At 40.1% G+C, this 24919-nt stretch overlaps 1 protein-coding gene across 5 annotated transcripts in view; it reads left to right on the forward strand.

Annotated features, from left to right (window-relative positions):
• The window catches only part of atp13a2 (ATPase cation transporting 13A2), a 41795-nt gene extending 17452 nt beyond the window's left edge, over positions 1-24343 (forward strand). For 3 of the 5 annotated variants that reach the window (XM_054775152.1, XM_054775154.1, XM_054775153.1), the window contains 24 exons: positions 43-122; positions 226-303; positions 1250-1319; positions 3749-3883; positions 3972-4038; positions 4113-4244; positions 4361-4522; positions 4651-4761; positions 5550-5596; positions 5677-5865; positions 11497-11703; positions 12103-12213; positions 12299-12455; positions 12634-12745; positions 14307-14431; positions 14500-14660; positions 16466-16558; positions 16636-16715; positions 17333-17485; positions 17561-17657; positions 17728-17951; positions 18221-18372; positions 18450-18622; positions 21873-24343. In XM_054775152.1, coding sequence (XP_054631127.1) covers positions 43-122; positions 226-303; positions 1250-1319; positions 3749-3883; positions 3972-4038; positions 4113-4244; positions 4361-4522; positions 4651-4761; positions 5550-5596; positions 5677-5865; positions 11497-11703; positions 12103-12213; positions 12299-12455; positions 12634-12745; positions 14307-14431; positions 14500-14660; positions 16466-16558; positions 16636-16715; positions 17333-17485; positions 17561-17657; positions 17728-17951; positions 18221-18372; positions 18450-18622; positions 21873-22049 — 3093 coding nt within the window. In that variant the 3' untranslated portion in view covers positions 22050-24343. The remainder of the gene's footprint in view (positions 1-42; positions 123-225; positions 304-1249; positions 1320-3748; positions 3884-3971; positions 4039-4112; positions 4245-4360; positions 4523-4650; positions 4762-5549; positions 5597-5676; positions 5866-11496; positions 11704-12102; positions 12214-12298; positions 12456-12633; positions 12746-14306; positions 14432-14499; positions 14661-16465; positions 16559-16635; positions 16716-17332; positions 17486-17560; positions 17658-17727; positions 17952-18220; positions 18373-18449; positions 18623-21872) is intronic. The other 2 variants (XM_054775155.1, XM_054775156.1) reach the window with 2 other exon arrangements.
• The last annotated feature ends 576 nt before the right edge of the window (positions 24344-24919 follow it).

Below are 24919 nucleotides of genomic sequence, written 5' to 3' on the forward strand. Positions count from 1 at the left end.
CTCAATTACTAATATTACTCAATTACTAATATTTTGGAACAGAAAACGCTGCTGCGCTACTACCTGTTTGAAGGGCTGCGCTACATATGGCTGGACACGAGGTCATCTTTCTGTCGTGTTAGGTAGTATGCAAGTAGCCACTACATACAGTACTGATACTCAAATGAGTTTCATTACATTGAAAATCTGGGAGAATCATCACAATGGTATATGTTTTGGCTGCAGTGTCCTCAATGACGATTGGACCGGCAAGGACCTCCATGGCTTCAAAAAAGGTTTGAGTCAATCCGAGCAGATTGTGAGGTGAGCACATGTCCAACACCCGTTAGCACTGTGAGGTGATGTTTTCACACATTAATTGAAAATTTATACTAGCACGGATATACACTAATCTCTCGTTTATCGTGGTTAATTGGCTCCTGACAGGACCGTGACAAGTGAATTTCCACTGAATATTTTCGTAGTTATGAAATACAAAACCTGTTCACGCGCTACTAAATATGTTTTTTAACATTACTGTATTAGAGCCCTCTAGACATCAAATAACACCCATATAGAGTCACCTTTACATTTGTAATACCCAATGTAGTGGCTACAATCAGAGAAAATAAGCCATTTAAGACATAAATAAGACTCATGCTTGTGTGTGTTGTAATAAATGTCTTCTGGATGTGCGGACAGGAAGTGATGTCAGGGGTTCAGAGTTGAGTATTAGCTGGATTACTGTCACAACAGTTGCCTGTGTTGTTATTATTATGATTATTATTATTATTATTTTGATTTTTATGTTGTTGTTATTCTGTTTGTTGTGAGATAATTTAAACCCGCAACAAAAGCCTGTTGTTCGATCAAGTCTGGTGCTTGTCTCACCGAACAATTAATGACAATTAGTGACCAATGTAGAATGCTACATTCACAATTTTAATGCGACTTATTAATTCCTTGTATTTGTATTTTAGTTCATTTAGCCATTTTATGCTTGACAGTGCTTAATTTAGGCAATAAATACGGAACATTTGCTTCAATATGCATATTTTTTTACAAATATTAGGCCGTATTCAACCACAAAATAGCAGGATCCATTAATTAATATATATTTGTAAAACAGTGATGGAGTGAAGCCGCAAAATTTGATCCGCAATGTGGTGAGGGACAACTGTACATTAATCTCTTCAGAAGCCGACTACAAAACTATATTTTGTCATGAACAACTCATTAGTTAATAAGTCAGTTCAATGCCATCTTCTAGGAAACAAGTGTATGGACCCAACCTGATTGATGTGCCTGTGAAGTCTTACTACACACTACTGACCGAGGAGGTGAGATGGAGATTATATTTTATACAATATCTCATAAGGGTTTGTACACCCCTCAACTTTCAGCAAGCATTTTATTATATCTTATTTGTTCTATCAAGGGAAAATACTAGGGGTGTCACGAGACAGCCAACTCACAAGACGATACACGAGTTCGGGTCCACGAGAAAGAGATGCGGCGACATTTTCACATTAATTTAAAAAAAAATACAATGAAAAAATATGACTAGACAAACTTTTTTTATTTAACTGAGTCACAAAACAATGCATTTTTCTTGTCGCACAAGTTGACGCTCAAAGATGTTGTTTGTATTATGTACAGCAGCATATAGTGTGTCCAGCTGCCCTTTGATTGTTGTAATTTTTTTTTATTATAAAAAGACAACATTATACATGTAGTTAAAGACAAATCTTTGTTTCTATTCGTCATTAGTATCCAAATTTTAAGTTTTTCTTGTTACATTATGCCTTTTTGCTCTTATTTTTTTCCAATTTTGCTGGGTTTTTGGTCATTTTATTTCTGCAATGAGCCACGTTCCACAGATGGCCCCTGTGCCTGACTTTGTACACCTATAAATACTATAGATAGATAGATACTTTAAAATCTCAAAAAGAAATTCACATTTCCAGCAGCTCTACACAAATGTCATAATGAACTTAATCACGTAATCTCAAAATAAAACAACCAAGGCAAGACATGAGAGATAAAAAAGGAGAATAAGACTAATTAACTAAATATGGAACAGATCACCTCAAATTTGTTGTGCAATAATACATAATAAATCATAATAATACCTAATAAGGTAATAAGTCCAGTCCTGTGTGTTTTTATTGCCCCCCACTCTTTTGTGTTGAAAAGTTGCATGGCATGGGGAAAAAGTATTTTGCCAGGAAGGACACTTTGGCGGACACTTTGTTGATTGCTTGTATTTAGTTTCTGAATAAATGCATGGCGCAAGAAACACTTAAATGCACACCCTTACTTGTTATACGGTGTATATGACCATGCCGCTAAATTGTCAACACGGATCTCTTCTATGTATGAGGAGTGTTATGAAGCAGATGATAGCCGGTACTTAGCCAAATGCAATGAGCGCTTGGTGATTAAGGGTGCTGACAAGTCCGAACATTTATGTGGGTTGATAAGACAAATCTTACATAAAATTGATCAAATGTAGATTTCTACAGCTTCTGCTTGGACATAAGTAGCACGCAGCTGTTCAAATCTGATGGAAAAAAACAGCCACATGTCACTCGCTGGTGCTGTGAACACCGAGGTACTGTAGGTCGGATTGCAAGGTGTGCCTAAAGCACTTGATGTGCGCTTCCAATAATGTCTTGCACACTGCGACTTCCATATTACTGTATTATCGTTCATAGTAGCGATGCGATTGTTCACATTCTCAAGATTCAAGAGTTTTATTGTCATATGCATAGTAAAACAGGCAGTTATACTAAGTTATACTATACTAATTATCCTGTATATATACTATACTATACTAATTCTGATTGGCTTCTCGCTGCCCTGTCCTCGCGATACAGCTTTTCTCCAAACGAGAAATCTCGTCACACAAGATCTCGCGACACCCTTAGACAATACTATAGTAAGTAAAATTGGATACTCAGTGTACAGCTTGTATAGCAGTATAGATTTACTGTCCACAGAAAATTGGTCAGTCATTGCTGTGTAAATACCTGGCAACACAAATGAGACCACCTCATAGTGAATATGTTTAAAGTGTGTGTGAGCACCATTGTTATTCAGCACTGCCTTAACTCTTGGGTGTGGCATTGACCAGAGCTGCACAGGTTGTTACTGGAATTCTCTACCACTCTTCGATGATGACATCACTGATGGAGCTGGTGGATGTTAGACACCTTGCACTCCTCCACCTTTCTCCCTTCTGCTTGAGGATGCCCCACAGGTCCTCTATTGGGTTCAGGTCTGCAGGAGACCTACTTGACCGCTACATCACCTTCAGCTTCCTCAGCAAGACACTTGTCATCTTGGAAGTGTTTGGTCTCCTTATCATGTTTCTGCTTCACAAAGTCACAGTACATGTTGGAATTCATCCTTCCCCTCAATGAACCGCAGCTCCCCTAGGGCCAGCAGCATTCGTGCAGCCTAGATCAAGCGACCCTGCTTGACTGTAGGCAAGACACAATTATGTTGGTTTTCACTTGTGTTGCCAGCCATTTAGACAATAATGGTTCATTTTCAGTGGATAGTATACTATATTTGATACAAACGGTACACTGGCTATTCTAATGTATAAGTAGTCCAAGTTTACTTACTAAAGTATTGTCCCTTAAGAAGATACTCTATATTGTAGTAGCAATTGTTGCTGAAATCTGAGGGTGTCCTCATTTTTGTCAGATACTGCACCAACTGATTTGTTTTTCTTCATATCAATTAAACTCTTCTTTTTCAGGTCCTCAACCCCTTCTATTTATTCCAAATATTCAGTATCATCCTGTGGTTGTTTGATGAATATTACTTCTACGCAGCGTGCATATTTTTTGTCTCCATGCTCTCCATCGGTATCTCACTTTATGAGATTCGCAAGGTATCTAGTATACTGATTTTTTGTACACACAGGTACAGTATATACAGGTATATACAGAAAGAATGGATAAACACTGTGCCCTCCACAGCAAAGTACCACTCTTCACAGCATGGCCCGCTTGGTCACAAAAGTCACAGTGCTAAGAAGCTCAGGAGGTAATTTTATTTTTTAAAATTCTTATATATTCTTTTGATTAGAGGATTTTACCTTTTCAAACGTATTGTCAAAGTACAGGAGAATGTCAGTTCGGAGGAGCTGGTACCTGGTGACTGCATATGTTTACCCAAGGATGGTCTGCTGCTACCTTGTGACGCTGCTCTGCTGATCGGGGAGTGTCTTGTCAATGAAGGCATGTTGACAGGTGAGGCCGCCCAGCCTGCAAGGATGTTTGTGCTTCCTGGTGTTGATGGCATAAACCACGGGGACACACATATATACTGTATCAATATGACAATAATTACTATTTCATGTGTCCAGGTGAGAGTGTCCCAGTGCTGAAAACCCCCCTGCCGGCTTCCGACAGGAGATATATCTCAGAAGCTGAGCGCAAGCATGCACTGTTCTGTGGAACACAGGTCATCCGGGCCAAAGGTGGGGGGCCCACTGGTGCTGGTGGTGTCGCCATCGTCACGGGCACTGGTAAGTAGTGAAAGTGAAAAGTGGAGTGTTTTAGTGAGGCATGACACTGCACATTATTTTTTTCCATTGCTTTGTAATTAGAATGACAATAATATCCAAAAAACAGTTATTGTATGTGTCATCTACAGGGTTTTATACCGCCAAAGGTAGCTTGGTCAGCTCCATTTTGTACCCTCAGCCTACCAACTTCCGCTTCTACCAAGATGCCACCAAGTTCCTGATCACGTTGGGCATTTTGGGTAAGACCACCAAAACAGCAAGTTAATTAATGTATAAACGGCTACAAAAAGGCTTGGCTACACATCTTAAAATAAGGCCTTTAACTCACCCAACTACAGTATCTGTCAGTCAGCCACAGATTGGAGCACATACACATGGGAGTTGTAAGTTTGATCGTTTAGTTTTTCTTCAGTGAATAGCCTAACCAACATGGCGTTGCTGTTAAAATGTTAGTGTAATGTTATCACTGTAGCTCACATAGCTATCCTGGTGCAGTTTCTGTCCTCCTGTCCCACTCTTTAATGTTAGTTTGTTGTATATGATATACTGTATGGCTTCTACTACGTTGGACAAGTGCAGAGTTACAGTGTATGTGTAAGAAGTGGATAAAGTACACAGTAGCGCTTCTTGGAGAGACACACACTGTCGGAGACGGGTGTGGACAAACTAAGCTCATTAACATTAAAACTACAGACACACAAAAGTGTGTCCCCAGTATGGGTTACTAAAAGTACTTTTAAACTTCCAGCATTAAGGCTAGGTTTTGGACAACACACTTCTAATACAATATTGTGGGACCTCTGAGGCTTCTTGAAAAATAGTACATTATGGATCCTTTAAAATTCAGGAGAAAAAGTAGTATTCAAACTCCCGATTGATTACCTGAGAGGTGTGTGACCCACAACCTTTTTCCATATATTGGATAAGTTATCCATATATATTTTCATATATCACCTTATTGGTCATCGGTTCAACTCTGATGCACACCAACTTTTTTTTTTTTTTTATATCTTTCTGCTTGATACAGCTTTGTTCGGGACCATTTACAGCTTGGTTGTCTTCTCATGGTTTGATGTAAGTGTATACTGGATTGGAAAATTAAGGACTTTGCTGACTTTCCAAACCCATCTCACTGATGACATTTTTGTCTCCAGATGAATTGGATTGAGATGGTAATTCGGGCTTTGGATTTAGTCACTATAGTCGTGCCTCCGGCCCTGCCCGCTGCCATCACCACTGGCACAATCTACGCCCAGCACAGGCTCAAGAAGCACGGCATTTTCTGCATTAGTCCGCCGCGCATCAACATCAGTGGCAAAGTGTCGCTCTTCTGCTTTGACAAGGTGAGGACCAGGTTTGTGCTTTGTATGTATACATACCATATTTCCTTCAATAGTGGTCTCTGCTGTAATAGATGCCGTGCTCCAATCAATCACGGTTTGCATTGTTTACGTCAATAAGTAAACCATCTCCCCAAACAGAAAGCATATTTTGCGTGTGAAGTATATTTACCTTTTAATTACCTCTATATGACATCCAATGCTGCCATGTGTAGCAGCAGATGTTTTTACCACAATACACGCACCTATCTGCACAGCAGATGTGGCATCTGTAAAGTTGATGTTTTACCATGATAAGTCCTTTAGTGAACCAAAAGTGTACATTCTGCTTATCTAATTGTTTTGAGTCTCAATATATCAATCGCTTTGAAGGCTAATTGTATGACACTTGGTTGACCAGGATTTGCTTTTTCTTAAGTCTTATTTTAAAATTCTTATGAGAGGAACCGTATTGGGTAAAGATTAGGGATGTCCGATATTATTGGCCACCGGTAATTATCGGGCTGATACTGGCATAAAAACGTGATCGGCCAACATACCGAAATAAAAGCCGATACAGAGCTTTTGTATTTGTACTTTATTTATCCCACAGCGGGGAAATTCACTTTTAGCGCCAAGCTTGCAAATTTGCAACACTGCTGAACTTGCTACATCATGAAATGCATACTGTGCTGCTCAGAAGTCTTTGAGAATTACAGTAGGGGGGGGGTTGCCATTCCACACACTCGTCTTTCTCACTGTGATTTTTAAAGAAAGAGCTAAAAAAAAAAAAAATTAAGTTAGTGGCTATTTACAACAACAGGACAGCAAAGCACGCTGGGATGCAGGAAGCGCTGTTGTCAAAACCATATATGTAGATGCCGCTTCGCTGAGCCGTATGTCAGTATTGCCACCATATTGGATGTGGCAAGGCTGCGCTGTAGGTGAATAGAAGTAAATGTACTTCATAAAGATCCTTTCTACAAAGAAATTTAAGTTAATGCCTCTCATTTATACATTCAAACACGCACTAATATACTTGGGAAACAGTTAGGCACATTTTGGCTTAGATAAGAACTTTATTAATCCAACACAGTAATAATTCACATCATATCAGCTATAGAACAAAAAACACTGAAAAACCACACACAGTGTATATACACTCCTGATCAAAATCTTAAGACCAGTTGAAAAATTGCTAGAATTTGCATTTTGCACATTTGGATCTTAATGAGGTTTTAAGTAGAGCTACAATATGCAAAAACAAGAAGGGGGAGTGAGACAAAAAATATTTGGAACTTGTAATTTTTTTAAACAAAAAAAAAAAAACTGAAATAGGTTGTTTATCTCCTGATCAGAAGTTTAAGCCCAAAGCCCAAATCTGCTTAAAATGTTAATTTTCTGTCAGGCATTCACACTGTCATGCCCACCTGATGGCTAAAGCTAAGAAGCTTTCTTTTTTTTGAGCGTGGTCGGATTGTCGAGCTGCATAAGCAAGGCCTCTCGCCGCGTGCCATTGCTGCTGAGGTTGGCCGCAATAAAACAGTCATTCAAAACATTTTTAAAGATCCTGAGCATTATGGAACAAAAAAGTCAAGTGGTAAAAATCACACCTGTGCTGAGCCGGAGGATCCGATTGGCTGCCCATCAAGACACTGGGCGGTCTTCCACCCAAATTAAGGCCCTTACTGGTGCCGACTGCAGCGCAATAACCATCAGACGGCACCTGTGGGAAAAGGGTTTAAAAAACAAAAAACAAATTCATCCTTCAACGCCACAAAACTGCTCGTTTAGACTTTGCCAGGGAGCATCAAACATGGGACATTGAAAGGTGGAAAAAGTTTTATTCTCTGGTGAGAAAAAATGTAACCTTGACGGTCCAGATGGCTTCCAACGTTACTGGCAAGACAAGGAGATCCACCTGAGATGTTTTCTACACAGTGGAGGGGGTCCATCATGATCTAGGGTGCTTTTTCATTCAGTGGAACACTGGAGCTTCAGGTGATGCAGGGTCGTCTGTGTGGTAACAGCTGGGTTTTTCAATAGGACAACGCTGCAGTTCACAATACTCGCTTGACCAAGGACTTCTTCAGAGGGAATAACATCACTCTTTTGGACCATCCTGCATGTTCCCCTCATTTAAATCCCATAGAGAACATTTGGGGATGGATGGCAAGGGAAGTTTATAAAAATAGCCATCCAGACAGTTGATGCCCTTCATGAAGCCATCTTCACCACTTGGAGCAATGTTCCCACTAGCCTCCTGGAAACACTCGCATCAAGCAAGCCCAAAGCAATTTTTGAAGTGATTAACAAGAAGGGTGGAGCTACTCATTACTGAGTCCTACTGAGAACATTTTTTGTTCTGGTTTGAGAGTTTTTTGTTATTTTTTGAGCGATGGTCTTAAACTTTTGATCAGCTGATAAACAACCTATTTCAGTTTAATTTTTTTCAAAATGCTTTTTGTCTCACTCCCCCTTCTTGTTTCTGCATATTGTAGCTCTACTTAAATCCTCATTAAGATCCAAATGTGCAAAATACAAATTCTAGCAATTTTTCAGCTGGTCCGAAGATTTTGATCAGGAGAGTATATAGTAGTTTTAATGCAATAAAACTAGAATATAAAATAAGAACATGAAAGTTATCACTCAAAATAATAATCAACAAATTAATATATTTTAAACGATACCCCTTAAACTAAAAATAAATCTTTCCAAAAATAACATAAATCAAGGCACAAGAAACACAAATGTATTCTTACATAAAATATGTTATACATTAATTATCTACTCATAGAGTAGCCAACAAAACAACTGTACTCATTTAAGAGTATTGTTACTTTTTGCTCAAGAAAAGATATGTGATGTTACACATACCGATATCGGATTCGGAAATTGAGAGTTGGACAATATCGGCATCGGTTTTTGGCAAAAAAAAGCCAATATCAGACATCCCTAGTAAAGATTGTAACTTTTTTGCAGAAGTTTGCTTCAAAAATAATATTGCATCAAAATCAATGTTGTTATCAATTATTGACCTACTCAAGGCTACATTCTTACATTTTGCATGTCCTCTCCGCTCTAATAATACAAACCGTATTTAGAAGGTGAGAAACACAATGCTATGACTATGAAACTATGAAAACATTCCATTTATAAATAAGGAATCCTACATTGCGGACATTCGCTTATCACCTTTGGGTTTGGAACCAATTGTTTGTGATATTTTTTTACAGCAAAGCTAACATTTTTTTGTCATTGGGGTCGACTATGAGTCAATGTTAAGGACATGTTAAGAAGAATGAAAAACAAAACAACTTTGGATGTGCACTTACTGTATACTGTAGGTTCGATTCAGTATGCTGCATTTTCAAAGGTTGTCACAGGTACATAAACATTTTCCATCCATCCATCCATCTTCTATGCCGCTTATCCTCATTAGGGTCACGGGTATGCTGGAGCCTATCCCAGCTAACTTCGGGCCAGAGGCGGGGTACACCCTGACTGGTCGCCAGCCAATCGCAGGGCACATATAGACAAGCAAGCATTCACTCTCACATTCATACCTATGGACAATTTAGAGTCACCAATTAGCCAACATGCTAACCACTAGACCACCATGCGGCCATTTTGCATGTCATTTTTGGAAAATATTGCCTATTTTTGTTTTTCCATGGGGGGAAAAACAGGAGTTCTGAAAAGGATATACTGTACTGTACTGGATATACGGTTAAGTATGAAGACTTGTAATGGAAGTGAAAAGACTTTTATGACAGGGGCCCATTTTGGGACCTAAGGATAAGAAGTGCACCTTAATTTTAAAATGGTCTCAAGGGTTTAAATGAAAGTACTCAATTCCAGAGCAAACATAATTCAACAATTTCAATAACAAACAAAAAATAGGCTGGTACGCTCTGCAGTTGATAGATTTTGGCATTCTTACCTATATCCGATATACATTAGTACCTCGCATAATGTAAACCTCCTTTTATGTAAATTCTACTGAATGTAAAGAATTTATGTAAAGTTTTTGCATCGTATTACGGAAGAAATTCCATATAACGTAAAGCGTCAAGTCGGTGCAAGTTCAGAAATTCCATTTGTTTAGTGCTTGGTGACGCCTTCTGACGTTTCATGCTCTCATTGGCTGATTATCAGGGCACCACCTACGCTCTCATCTCATTGGCTGACTTATCCAGCGCGTCCGTGTGTTTGTGTGAGACATGCTGCTCCCTTCAACCTCTCTTCCTCATTGTAGTGTAAGTGATAAGAAAAAAAAGGGAAAAGTTGTCGATAGAAACCAAGCAGGAAATGATCCAGAAACTCTGACGCTTCACACTCTTATTGGCTGATTATCGGGGCACCGCCTCCGCTCTAATCTCATTGGCTGATTATCGGGGCACCGCCTATGCTCTCATCTCATTGGCTGACTCATACAGCGCATATGTGAGTTTGTGTGATTGACAGGCTTGTCCCTTCAACTTCCTTTCGTCTTCGTAGTCGCCCTTAAACTAACTTATAAACAATTAAGTTAAGTTACAAATTAAAATTTTGCACACAGCATTATCATGTAGTGCGTGTGCGTTTGTCTGTGAGACCAGCTGACTCTTAGACTCTTTGAGTCGCGTTTCGACTCGGGCTAGTCCTCCCCCCCCTCCTACTCTCCACTTGCGTGCTCCTGATCAAGACATCTCGTGAACGATAAGATTGTTTTTGTTTTTCAGTTTCGTTCTTTTACAGTAATGGAGTAACTCTGGAGTAATGCAATCAGTGAAATTATAAACTGGGCTCATTCAGCACAAGGAATCTCACGAGACACTCACTTCATGAGACGAGACGATACATGAGATTGGGTCTACAAGAATGAGACAAGACAGAATTTTAACATTACCTTTAAGAAAGGTTCAAAGAAAAAATGTATATATGACAATATATTGCAATTTACTAATTTAATTAGTACGTAATTTAATTTACTACGTTACACTCTTCTGCACACTGTGTGTACTGTATACTACTGCCCCCACCTCCACCCACCGAGACAAAGAGACTGTATGACAGACCAAAGGGTTCACTCCAAGGTTACTGAAACCAACACAAAGAGTGAATCACCTTCCTGCCTGTTTGGAGGCAGGAGATTTTGGAAACGGACACGCATGCACATGGCAATATCTTAAGGCCGGCAATTTTATCGAGTTCATTTTCATTTATTGTGTGATTGATTAATTAATTAATTAATTTATTATCGTCCTTGGCCGAGTGCCCACAAAACGTTTTTTTTCTCTTATCTTGTCATGTTTTAATCTCGCGAGATCTTGTGACACCCCAATTCAGCATCAAGGAAACATATTAGATTAGAAGTATTAAAGGAAGATGCCTTACTTGCACCTTGCATTATTAGCGCTTTCATTCCAAATTGCATATTTACAATGCAAAGGCGAAACATGGAAATAATTCCACACCGTGGACATACTGAGATGCTGTGTGGAGCACGCCATCATTCATGCGGTGATATCATTAACGGCAGAATAAACAATATGGATATGAACTCGATTTTATGTCATTATCTGCCAATTATATTGTTCGGCCGATATTATCAGACGTCCTAGTAAATATAGTATGTTGAGGTTGTCTTTGAGCACCATGCCTATTCTCCAGACAGGAACTTTGACAGAGGAGGGGCTGGATGTGTGGGGCGTGATGGAGGGCGGACCTGCCGGTTTCACAGAGGTGGTCTCCGACCCCAGGCTTCTCTCGCCGGGGTCCCTGCTCTCGGGCTTGGCCTGCTGTCACACTGTGACTCTGCTGCAAGGGCAGCCCGTTGGAGACCCTCTGGAGATGAAAATGGTCAATTCCACCGGTTGGGTAGGAGCCTAAAAAACTGACTGCTTTCACACCATCATTCACATCTTGAACAATTGGATATTTTCACAAGACAAGTATTGGAGCACATTACAGACAAGGAACGGTTGACTTTTGACCTCAGTAACAAAATAGTAGGGCACACCTTCCTCATGGGTGTGATACTGCCTCTGACCCCCGTGTCTAGGTGAGCCCGCTCCATGTATCTGCCCACAGAGGACAGAGGCTTTATTCAAATAAAGCCTAGGGCTCTGCCTAAAAAAATTTATAATATGGGCCCTTTAAAACTTTCTTTACACCACCTAGAAATTACACCTATTATGTCACATTTTTTCATGTTAAATGTACTTTATTTACATTTTTAGACCTCTGCAGAACCACAATTCTGTGCTTCTGTTGCAGTCACTACAAGAGCCAGGAGAGGACGGTGGGGTGTTGGATGCAGAGTTTGGAGGTCACAGAGTTTTAGCTGTGATGAGACCTCCTGCAATGCCGCTTCCTTTTCATGAAACTGTGAGTGTCCTTGCCTACACTAACTAGAACCAATCTATCAGCCACGGGGACATAACATCACGGGGCCTTGCTTATCTTCTTTTAGCCTGCAAGCGAGCCGGTGGCGATAGTCCAGAGGTTTCCCTTCTGCTCAGCCCTGCAGAGGATGAGTGTGGTTACAGTGGCCTGCGGGGGATGCTCGGTTGTGGCTTTTATGAAAGGATCCCCGGAGATGGTGGCCAGCCTCTGCCGACAAGACACAGGTCAGAATTAAGATTCATGGGAAACTTAAAGGGGTCTAGGGTCTTATTAGTTGTTCTCCATCTTTTTTTTTCCTTTTTTTTTACACAATGCTATAGATCTGTTGATCATCAAGGTCATTTTTGCAGCTTTTTAAGTAGATAGTATAGCAATGCTAAATAAGATACTTTATGTTTACAGTGCCGCCACAGTTCTCAAGCAAACTACACAGCTTTTCAAGTGAAGGTCTCAGGGTCCTTGCTCTTGCCTATAAACCAATGGACAAATGTGCTAATCTGAGCACCATTGAACGGTAGGACGTTAAAACTTATTATATAGAATAAGTTTATTTTTTAACTTTAAGAACTGTTTGGAGTGCATGAGAAAGTGAAAAGGACGACTTACTGTAGCTCTCTCTGAACCTCATCGTCATTTATTAACACGCTATTTCACAACACGGCAGCAACAGAACCAATGTTGTAATGGTGGTAAGGAGCAAACTGTTCAGCCAGCATTAATAGCACTTTTGAGTTAATTGCAGACAATAGTAGGGCAAGTGTAGCACGCATGAGTATCACACCAACAGCATTGTAACATTGTTTGCGGCACCCACCATCACCCTTCAATGACAAGTGGTGACCCAGATTGCGGAAATTGTTAAATGTAAACTTAATGAATAAATGTAAATTTTAAATGTAAAAAGACTGTTGGCAATGGTTACAGGGCTGCCTAGAGGGCGCTAACATTCGAATGTGTTGCAAGTGTTATATCCCGCCCTCGTCAAGCTCCGAGCATGTAAGTTGCGGCCCTGGTTACGGGGCTGCCGAGAGGGCGCTAACATTCGAACGTGTTGCAAGTGTTATATCCCGCCCTCGTCAAGCTCCGAGCATGTAAGTTGCGGCCCTGGTTACATACACATGCGCAGGAGCCTTTGCTAAGCACTGGCGGTGTAATTTTGAGCCAGTTGTAAACAAAACATTAAAGTGCAATTTGTATTTAAGGTAATGCAAAATAACACGGTGTACCAGCACAAAACAAGTTTCATGATCATTTCAGCAACAATACGTTTTTTATCCACAAATTCAAAATTCAATTTAAATAAAAAATAAAAAAAAGTGGGGGTAAAGGTTTCAGTACATGTTATATCTGGGGAGCTGAATCAGAGCATTTGCACTTGGACCTGGATAAGAAGTGATCCAAGAAGATAAAAATGAAGCAAGTCCAGTTGCTCTGATTCAACACTCAGTAGATAAGTTTAATAATAATAGGAGGACCATTTCTTCTGATTGGGCATTAAACGGTACCATCATTTTGTACCTGATAGTCTTCATTGTGGGTGGAATTTGCCCACGTAGGACAACATGAGCTTTCACTTTATGCCACGCTCTTCTCCAGGAGATATCTAGCTGTGTGACGGTGCCTTAAGTCTATACTTGATGTCCTTCCCCTCCCGCTCAAGCTTGACCAAGTCACCCATAAACATGGCACGCACCCCATGGTTGCGTAGCAAAGCAAATAGCACAGACGTGAGGTGTGTTCAAGGACATCAGGCCATTCCACTATTTTTTTTTTTTTGGCAAAGACCCTGCGACCCTGTGAAAACATCTCTGTGACCCACTTTTGTGTCGCAACCCGCCAGCTGAGAATCACTGTTTCAAAGTAACGACAGAGGTAGATAAAGGTGCTGGATGCTGACCACTCATGTTACTTCAAATGTCGCTGGTTGTAGAGTTATTTAAAAAAAATAAAATAAAAAAAAATACACCAAGCCATTTCCCATAGTCACAGTTGTTAATGCAAATATATATCTATGTATGACCTGCCGTTACTTAGAGATCCTGGTTATTTACATGTATGTATATGTTTAACCGTAGAGGCGAGGTAGAGCAAGACATGTTCTTCTTGGGTCTGCTAATGATGAAGAACCTGGTGAAACCAGAGAGCAGCAAGGTCATCAAAATGCTAAAGACGGCAATGCTTCGTACTGTAATGGTCACAGGTGAGCGACAACCTCTTAACAATGTGCTAAACCTTCACATCAATCACACATTGCTATTCTCAACACAGGAGACAACATCCTAACAGCAGTCAATGTGGCTAAAAGCTGCGGCATGGTGAGGTCCGATGAGGTGGTCATGTTTGTTGAAGCCACCGCCCACACAACTCAGGCCACGGCCACCTTGAGGTTCTACATGGAGGATGGGGAGGGATCAGTGGTCACAACCCGGGTCAGTCGATGCTCACAGACCAAAATAAGTACAGTCTTGGTTAGAGATGCTCGGTATTAGGCATATTTATAGTCCAAAGGCGAAACTTGGAAATAATTGCAGACTGCGGATGTACTGGGCTAGCAAGATTGTTGCTGTGTGGAGCATGTCATCACTCAAGCACCGATATCATTATCGGCAGAAAAAACGCACCAATGCGAACCGATATTTCATTTTTTATGCCGATATTATCGGACATGCCTAGTATTAGTAAACCCCATCATTTGTTGATTCTTGTTATTTACTTTCCGTGTTAGTATTATTATTATTAGAGATGTCCACATGGGCAAGTGTATTTTATTTTATCATTTGTACAAGGTTCCCACGCGTCCTGGAAAATGATTGACCATTTTTCCAGCCATGGAAAACATGGAAAATGGAAAAAAAAGGTCAAATGTTTTGGAAACGGTGATGTTATCCTGGATGATTATTTGTCCTGCCCCTGCCTTGTGAGCAAGGAAGGCCTGTAGGAGACTGTCAAGAAGAAACATTTTTTTATTTATGTTTTTATGTTTGAGACTCCAGTTTGTCATGCAAATGAAGTGCTGTAATCTGTGGGTGTCTGAGTCCTAGCTCACATTCACAAGATCCACACAAACTGTCAGTTGTTCCACATAAAAAAAACGTCTTCTTTTGAGCTCGCTATTTCCTGGTGTGCACTGGTCAATACTGTAATGCCACTTGTTGTGAGAAGGAGAAACTCACGTCGCCGATGCACTTTAATGGCTTTATTAACAGCGGAGAACACTGCAGCACTTTATATCCACGCCAACATAAACACACTTCCCAACTCTCTCGAAACTCACAGCTAGCACTGAGCCTAGCTCTCCTGCTCGGGACGCCCACCGTCACTTCCCGTCACTTCTTGATGAACTAAAGCTGTAATGACACTCTGCCGTATAAAAAGTAAAATATTAAAAACAAGCGTAAGACATTACTAGCACAGCTTTGTTCTGTGGGTCGTGGATATATTCTACCAGTTATTATTAAGCCTCTAGCTTCCTTTTAGTAAGTAAAAAACTTGGCTATGATTGCACTACATTGTCATGTAGACCTACTAAGTACACTTGGAAGAACAAGAGGTGAATACATGTATTGCAACTGATGTGAAACTGATGAGGGGTAGGATTAAATAAGCTTTGCTTCTTCCTACTCCTTTTTGGACATGCAAAATTGTGAATTGTACTATGTGATGTGCTACTGTTTGACTCATATGCATGTTCAGGATGAATTAAAACCATGAACTATGAACCATGATAATAACAAGCCTAGTAGTGCTGTACAACTTTTATCCGCAGTCCGCAGTGCCCTCTATTGGTCAACATTATTATTATTATTTTTTCCCTTTTTTTTCTTTTTTTCCTCTACTGGTCAACATTCAACCTGGACACCAACCTGTCTATAGAGGCCACCTGTCTATAGTGGCCACTTTTGCAGACTCCCTCTAGTGGCCGCTATAGACAAGTTTGACTGTACATTTTTTCATGTATTCAGCTGATTTTTGTTGTCCTACTCAAAGTGATATTCACAAGTAATTCTGTTTTTCATGTCTTTCTGGAAATTCCTTTTTTTGGTCATCTGATTGGCAAAAAGGCTTGATTTAGGAATGATAGTATCACGTCTTCTGCAGCCTGCATATATTTCAATTTTGACAGTTTTGTTTTGTTGCCTAAATCCCATGAGCTAAAAATACTTAAAGGTTATGCCTAATTAAGTACTAGAATCATTAACTTTGCAGTAGTTGATATTTTCCCTTCTTTTCCCAGGATGTCTACCAGGGAGATTTTGGCTATCACTTGGCTATTAGTGGCACTTCCTTCGCTGTCGTCTGTGACCACTTCCCTGAACATCTGTCAAAGGTAATGACTATTCACTACCAATAAGTCTTCTCTGTGACGTAACATTTATACACCGAAGTGACATTATGTCATTGCAGGTTTTAATGCGAGCCACAGTCTTTGCACGCATGGCACCTGACCAGAAAACCCGACTGGTGAAAGAACTACAGAAGCTGAAGTGAGTCTGTGCACACAAACAAGAAGAGAACACTCAAGCCCTCATAAAAGCTTTATTAAGTTTGCAGGCAAAGTGTTAGGTATAATTTTAACATTCTCACGTCATTTTGACAGTTAGGTAGTAGAAAATTAAGAAGAAGCGATGCCAACACCTAGTGGCATTTTATAGGTATTATGTCATTGAAACTGAATGAATTGTATTGCTCGTTGTACTGAGCAGCCAGACTCTTTCCGCTGTCACTGGAAGTTCCATTTGTGGTTTTATGGTTATCATCTTTATTTTCCTCTTTGCCAGCGTGGGTAATGTTCTGTGGTGATTTCACAAAAAAAATAAGATATACAGTGTATAATAATAATTGTGTAATTAATTGTCTAGTCTCGTGTGACACACATGGCATAACTAAGGCATATTTTTGCGGACTTTTGCATTGCGTTTGAATTCAAGATTGTACGACCTCTGGGATGTTTGACTTTCACTAAATTCATTTGTATTAATTTAAAATCAATTCTGAGACACTGCAGCATTACTTTTCATTGTTTTAACTAAAAAAAGAGGTATTTTTAGTGGGGCAAAACAACAACACCAAATTGATCCAAGCTTCTATTTCATTGCCACAGCTACCGGGTGGGCATGTGTGGTGACGGCGCCAATGACTGCGGCGCTCTTAGAGCGGCTGATGTCGGGGTTTCGCTGTCAGAAGCAGAGGCCTCTATTGCGTCGCCTTTTACCTCCAAGACAGAGAACATCAGCTGTGTGCCGCTGCTCATCAGGCAATTAAACCTCCTATAGTGTAAACTGTTAAAAAAAATATAACTTGATGTCCGAGTTTCCTCTCGTCTCCGCAGAGAAGGCCGATGCTCGCTGGTGACTTCATTCAGTCTCTTCAGATACATGGCCCTCTACAGCATTATTCAGTTCACATCTGTGCTCCTGCTCTACACAGTGAGTCTCACACAAACCTTATGACAGTCTGGAGGATAGAACTGTATTGCCACTGTTAAACCTGTTCTAGATGGGCACCAACCTGGCTGACATGCAGTTCCTGTTCATTGATCTCATACTGGTAACCCAGCTGGCCATTGTGATGGGCAGAGGAGGCCCCAGTAAGGAGCTGAGCCCCCGCAGACCCCCCGCCAATCTCCTGACCCTGCCCGTCCTGGGCAGCCTATTCATCCACATTTGCATGGTCATACTGGGCCAGCTGGCTGCACTCTTTCTCACCGTCTCACAGGACTGGTCAGTACAAAGACAAGTTAGAGCAGTTAAAACTGCAATAGATCTACAGCCCTTATTTGGATGTACATCAACATTGTTCTGTACAGTAATGGGTTCATACATTGGTTATTTATGAGTGAGATGACTAAATAGCTAAATTAGCAAGACCTGCCAGTCTGTCCTAATTCTTGCCATTTAGTGAGCCCTACTTCATTTGCTACCTATAATTAAAGAGTAGATAGTAGATATTTGTTTGTTTAGAATTTAGAAGTCATGTTCTGTTCCCTCAGGTATAGTCCCCTCAATTCCACTGTGTTTGGGGCAGCGAACCTACCCAACATGGAAAACACTGCAGTGTTTTCCTTGTCAGGTTTCCAGTACATCTTTGTGGCCGTTGTGGTCACCAAAGGTTACCCTCACAAGAACCCTCTGTACCGCAACGGTAACACATATTAGAAGATATCATATTCAACATTTGCAATCCTCAGTCGTTTACGTCTTCTTTGTTTATCTTTCCAGTCATTTTCCTGTGTTTACTCCTCATTCTTTTTGCCGCGATGACTTACCTGGCGTTGTATCCCGGGTCGTTGTTCATCAAAGTTCTGCAGCTCTACGACATCTTAGACTTTAATTTCAAGATGCTGATTGTCGCTGTGGCTGCTCTCAACTTCCTCATTTGTTTTGTGGTTGAGGTGAGTGCCCGAGGATTAATAACCGCCCAATAACTGTAATGCACACAGTTGTAATAACTATAATCTTATTGCATCACCCCCACTTACAAGCACGCTTATCTCACACATGCACAAACCCATATCACATCCTCACTTTAGTTACGGTAGTTTAGTTAACTCAGGATGACCATGTTAGTTTGCCTATGCACAATTTAAGCTTAAATTTAAACATATATATTCACATGACTTTTACTTACAGGTACACATACTGTACTTCACATTTGTACTTGTCTAAACACACATCACCAAAAGCTAGTCTAGGATGACTTCAATACAATTTGTCACTTGGAATGTCAGGGTAGTTGGGTCTATAGAAAAAGACAAATATTTTTTTTAACCATTTGAAGAACATCCAAGCAGACATTGTCTTATTACAAGAGACTCACATGTCCAAATCAGCAGTCCATACACTTCACAAAGGCATCTGCAGTTGCACCCAAAAGGCAGAGGGAGATGCAAAAAAAGTTGGAATTCTGGACATACTGATGGAAGGTAGAACTTACGCAGCTGTAGGGCGCCATTATGGAATAAATTAATCTTTGGTTCGTACCATAAAGAAGGAGAAAAATAACATAAGGACTACAGCAGCAATACATTTTAACTAGGATGCAAAAAGGGCTTTAACTGTCCGCAAACAAGACCACGGAGAGGCCGCCTCTGTGGATGCCGGAGCAGAGGCATACATAAAACTAATTTAAAGCCATCATCGAGGAAAGGGGATATAAGCCTGAACAAGTTTTTAATATGGATGAGACAGGCTTATTTTGGAAACACTACATCGCTGATTCAGCCCATGGACCAAGGCGTGATCAGTGCTTTCAAGGCCCTGTGTATGCGCAACATATATATTTTCTTATGTCTGAGAAAAGTCTATAAAGTGTGTGGTGAGGGGTTTTACAACCTTAAAACATATATAATAAACAAAAAACATCCTGTAAACAAAAAAACATATACTGTAAATGAAAAAACATATTCTGGAAATGAAAAAATATATAATGAACGAAAAAAACAAAGAACAACAAAAAAAATCTATTTCTACTACACGGATTTCACTTAACACTGGTATTTTTTGGAACCTAACCCGGCGTTAAACGAGGGAACACTGTATATTGTAGCAGATGTTGATATTCACTACAATGCTGTGAAGTGTAGTTCATTTTGACGCCATCGGCTGCGATGCTATCATTGCTGAAATAATTCTGTGTCTGGAAAATTTTCCTTTTTTTAATTGCCTCCGTGACAGCAGTTATGCAGAACAAGAGAGGCATTTTTTTCTTTCAATGTGCGGGCGATGCAGCTCAGTCAAGAGCAATCACGATTTTCTTGCTAACATTACCACGCCATTCTTCCAAAATAACGATATACTGTACTGGTGAAAGTTGTCCCACCAGCTAGAGGTCCGATTGGGTCTTGTCCCAAATCGCCATCGTTGGCAGGGGCGTCGTAGCTGTTTTAGAGAGCAAAACAGCAGCAGTAGCGTCCTCCGAAGCCCATAATGGTGCCTTTGTTCGTCAGTGTAAAGCGAAAGAATATTTACTCTTATACACACAAAAAGTAATTTAATTATGCTTAACTCATTCAATTCCAAAGACGTATTTATACGTTTTTATAAACGTATAACGTATAAACTCCAAAGATGTATTTATACATCTGATATGTTTTTTTTAAGCCATAAAAACGGCCACGATGTGTCAGAAGTGCATTTGGTAAGAGGTCGGCATGGATCTTTTGCATGTAAATACACACTCGACAGAAAGGAGGAAGTAGAAGAGCAAGGAGTGTAGCGTGCAGAACGTTACGCATTGTAGGAAAATTTTAACGCATGCGTGCACACACACAGTTTAGTTCCAAAAGTCAAATTGTAAATAGTTCTTGGTCTTATACAGTATTTGTAAATAAATAGTTATTTTGATATAAAACATAGGTATAGTTGTTGAGATATTTGAGCTGTCACAAAAGCAAAACATTTGTGTGAAAGTTATGCTTGAAATGTATTTTTCACCAAAAGCCATTTTTCTCCATTTTCTTGTTTGGAACTGATATTTTCCTGAAACTTACCTGTGTTCTGCTGCTGATTACTAAAGAACGGAAAAAGCTGATGAAAGACGAGAGCCTAGTCTTTGTTTTGCTAGGTTCCATGTTTATATAGTCATAGAACACAACATTCTGTGTGCCTTGAAAAATCAATCAGAATCATTGAAAATGGCCGGTGCTGAAGGGGTTGTCGTTTGAAAAATGGTTGGGATTGAATGAGTTAAAAGCAGCAATGTTATGTTTGCTATTGCACAAATTAAATTGCACTAATGTAGAAATAACATAATTATGTCATCTGTCAGCAACAGGCCAAAATCTCCGTCTTTGCTGTCCACACGCTGAAGCTGGAGTTTTAAAAAATCTTCACCCTCGCCAGAGTTTTCCAAAAGCTCAATTTTTATGGTCAAAAACATCCATTTACGTGTGGGTGAGAGGCCAAAACTCAAAGAAAAATATGCTTTTAAAAAAAATCAGGTTTCATGTGGACAGGTCACTAAATAACACTAAAATCATCACACAGTAACTTAACACACAAAAGCTGGTAAGGAATATACAAGGCAAGTACCAATACACTGCAATGATGTCAGCTTCCCTCTGGGCTCTCTCTGGTGGACAGAAGCAGCATTGCAGCAATGAAATGCTTTGCTGGGACGAAATGCATTATGGGATGAAGTTAAAATAACTTTTTTATTTTAAACGCGTAGTGGTACTTGCCTTGTAAATTTCTTACGTAGCTTTTGAGTGTTAAGTGACTGTGTGATGAGTTTTGCGTTCTTTGTAAGATGACACACTGAGTCAGACTTTTATCTTGAGTAATGACCTCCTGCGATTTCCAATGGATTGACAAGCTCGTCATGAGTTCACTCGTGATTGGCTCCTGCCAAAGAAAGACCTACCGTTTCCTCACTGACTCGCGAGTGGCACAGTATTTAAACGATTAGTAGGATAATATATAATGAATATTAGTAGTGTAAAATAATGAAATATTAATAAAACGCATTTGTACAAATACTGTAGCGGCCTGCTCTACTAATGAACGCCTTACCCCTAATAGAAGCCTGCTTACACCTACAGTATTTGAATATTACAAAGTAGCTTTGTATATTAGCTGACGACAAATTGTCTATGTTGTTTTTGTCAATAAAACACAAGCGTTACAATGTGCTTTGGTGTGCAGATGCTGATCGACGTGGGCATCCTCAACTGTCTTCGCTGGCTGTGTCCGAGGCGTTCCACCAAGAAACAGTACAAACGCCTCCACTCACTCCTCTGCCACCCCCATGCGCCATCATGGCCGCCCCTCAATCAGACACTGTACGCCTCGGTGCACACAGCCACCGTCACCGTAAGATAGCATCTGGCTCCTTTTTAGCACAAAACTCACTGAAGACTTTAATTAGAAGAGCATACACTACTATTTCATAAGTACTCTTTGAAATTCCAAAGAAAGCCAAAGCAAACAATTGATGTGCTGTCACTGGGAGTTGTTGTTGTTGTTGTTGTTGTTGTTCCCTTTATGTACTGTAGGTGTCGGTATCGCATGTGTCAAATTATAGCTTAATGCCAAAGGGATCACTGACCCAGATTTCATTTCATTTCAAACCCCACACATTCTGAGCTTTATATCTGCACAAAATCTGAAAAAAAAAAGACACACATAAAAATAGATACACGAGATTTGAGTAAAAACTGCATTTATATATATGGGCAAAAAAATCTGAGCTATAAAAATTTAAACACAAAGTCAGAGTACAAAATATACTTACAAAATTTTGGTTAAAATTGCATATATATATATATATATATCCTTACATTTGAGGAAAAGTTTTATATAGGAAAAGAATAGATAATAAATCAAATTTGAGCTATAAAAAGATAAACACCAAATGTAATACACTACATTTGAGTAAAAATGTCATACAATACATTTGTGTGTGTGTGTGTGTGTATATGTGTGTGTATATTATGGGTGTCATAAGATCTCGTGAGACAAAAATGTGATGAGAGTTCCCGCTCAGAAAAAAATGAAAATCAACTTGATCATTTTGCACATACACACACCAGAAGAGGGTACCCACATGAGGAGCAATGCAAGGTAATGTAGTAGAAATTAGGAGGGAAAAAGGTGCTTTCAAAACCAAATGCCACAGCCCCCGTGTGGGAATATCCTGGCTTCAAACCGAATGAGCAAGGTGAGCCCATAAACAAGCCAGCATGTCCAAATTGGTTTGAAAGTGGTAGCAACAAAAAGAACTTGCTGACCTCAAACATATCTGCCTGACCCGCCTTCGTTCCGACAGTCAACACCCACTGAGACAATCGATGTACAATAATACAGTTTAGTGTCAATTTGTGGGTCAATAAACAAAGTGCTCCTGCATCACACACACACACACACACACACACAAATACACAGTCAAGCCATAAATTTGAGAAAAAAATTGCAACAAATAAAGTATTTTAAAATAGTTCATTTTTAATCACTGTGTAAATTAAATTGGAATTGAAAAATATACAGTAAATAAGAGCAAAAATTAAATCCAGTAAAAATGTGTTGCCTGTCAAACATGTTCTTATTAACACAGGACACAAAGCTATTATGGGGTTCTTTATTCTGGAATTGAAATTTATGTGGTTGGCTGCTATTTTCAGAAAATATAATGTCTATAAAATAACTGCAGTGGCTCTATACCCTTAGCGGTCAATATCTTCTGAAAGGCCTCAGTGGTAGCAACAGCAACAATGTGCACATTTATTACTAACTGATAAAATAAACGTGGGGCAACAGAAGGGCAAACAGTTTTTAGTCTTCTTTCTTTGGATCATGTTTTACAAAGTTGATGGTGCTTTTATGTCTCATTACTGCTCACCTCTATTTGCATGGTCCTAATGCCATATTTTGTCTCTGTGGAAAATATACATTTGACTTGATGTGTCACCGTGTGGCTTTTAACAATATTCTAAACGGGTTATCTTTTACACTGTGCTTAATGTTCTGTAAAGTCGTGTCTTGATTTCAGTGTAATTTGGTCCAGAAGCATTCATGTCAAGTCTTAAAATTGAAGCTCAATGTGATGCCGCTTGTGCTGTTTAGTTAGCAGTGTGAATGGAACATGGACGCTAAAGACATCAGCTCCTAATGTGTCGTGTGCGTGCTTTTCGTGTTTTTTTTTTTGTTTTTTTTTTACACAAGAAATTCACAATTTTGATGAAACTTTTACCTCCTTTTAAGATCCTAGAACAGAGCTTTGCAAATAATATACACATTGGTGTATATAATTGGTGACAACCTAATTCCGATGGTGTCAGAGCAACCCGTCAAAAGCCTGGGCAGATGGTACAATGCAAGCCTCAGGGACGAAGACCAAGTACAGGTACTAAGGCACAACATCACCACCAGTCTGGACACCATCAACAAGACAATGCTGCTAGGGAAGCTCAAACTCTGGTGCCTACAATTTGGACTTCTCCCTAGGGTAATGTGGCCACTCACGATCTACGAGGTCCCGATAAGAACAGTGGAAAAGATGGAGCAGTGGCTTGGGGTCCCACGTTGTCTGACCAACATCAGCATCTATGGCAAAGGAGTCCTTGAACTTCCTATCACAAGCCTCACTGAAGAATACAAGTGCTCTAAATTGAAACTACAGATGACACTGAAGGACTCCAGAGATCAGAGTGTCAGCAATGCTGCACCACCTCTGTTAACAGGAAGGAAATGTACACCATCCGATGCAGTACAGCATGCTACGTCAGCCCTGAGGCACGACATCGTGGGACATGTCCAGCTGGGAAGAGGAAGATTTGGCGTTGCAGTGAATAAACCAACTTGGCACAAAGCTTCAGCCTCACAGAGGAGGAAATTGGTGGTAGAAGGTGCGCCGTCAGGTGGAGGCTGAAAGAAGTGCAAAGGCTGTCTCTGTTGCCAAGCAGGGACAGTGGATGAGGTGGGAAGGTGTAGAGAGGAGAAAGCTCACCTGGAGGTAGCTCTGGGAAATGGAAGCAAGAAACATCAGTTTCATCATAAGAGCTACATATGATGTGCTCCCATCCTCAAAAAACCTTCACCAGTGGTATGGCGACGACCCAACCTGCGCCCTCTGCCCAAATTCAACGACTCTCAAACGCATCTTGATGAGTTGTAGGACCAGCCTCACACAAGGCCTCAGGTCCTCAAGAGTCTGGCAGCAGCCCTTGAGAGCAAGAGGGACACCAACTCCTTTG

This window comes from Dunckerocampus dactyliophorus, chromosome 1 (genome assembly GCF_027744805.1).
Source record: "Dunckerocampus dactyliophorus isolate RoL2022-P2 chromosome 1, RoL_Ddac_1.1, whole genome shotgun sequence".
NCBI classification, from domain to species: domain Eukaryota; kingdom Metazoa; phylum Chordata; class Actinopteri; order Syngnathiformes; family Syngnathidae; genus Dunckerocampus; species Dunckerocampus dactyliophorus.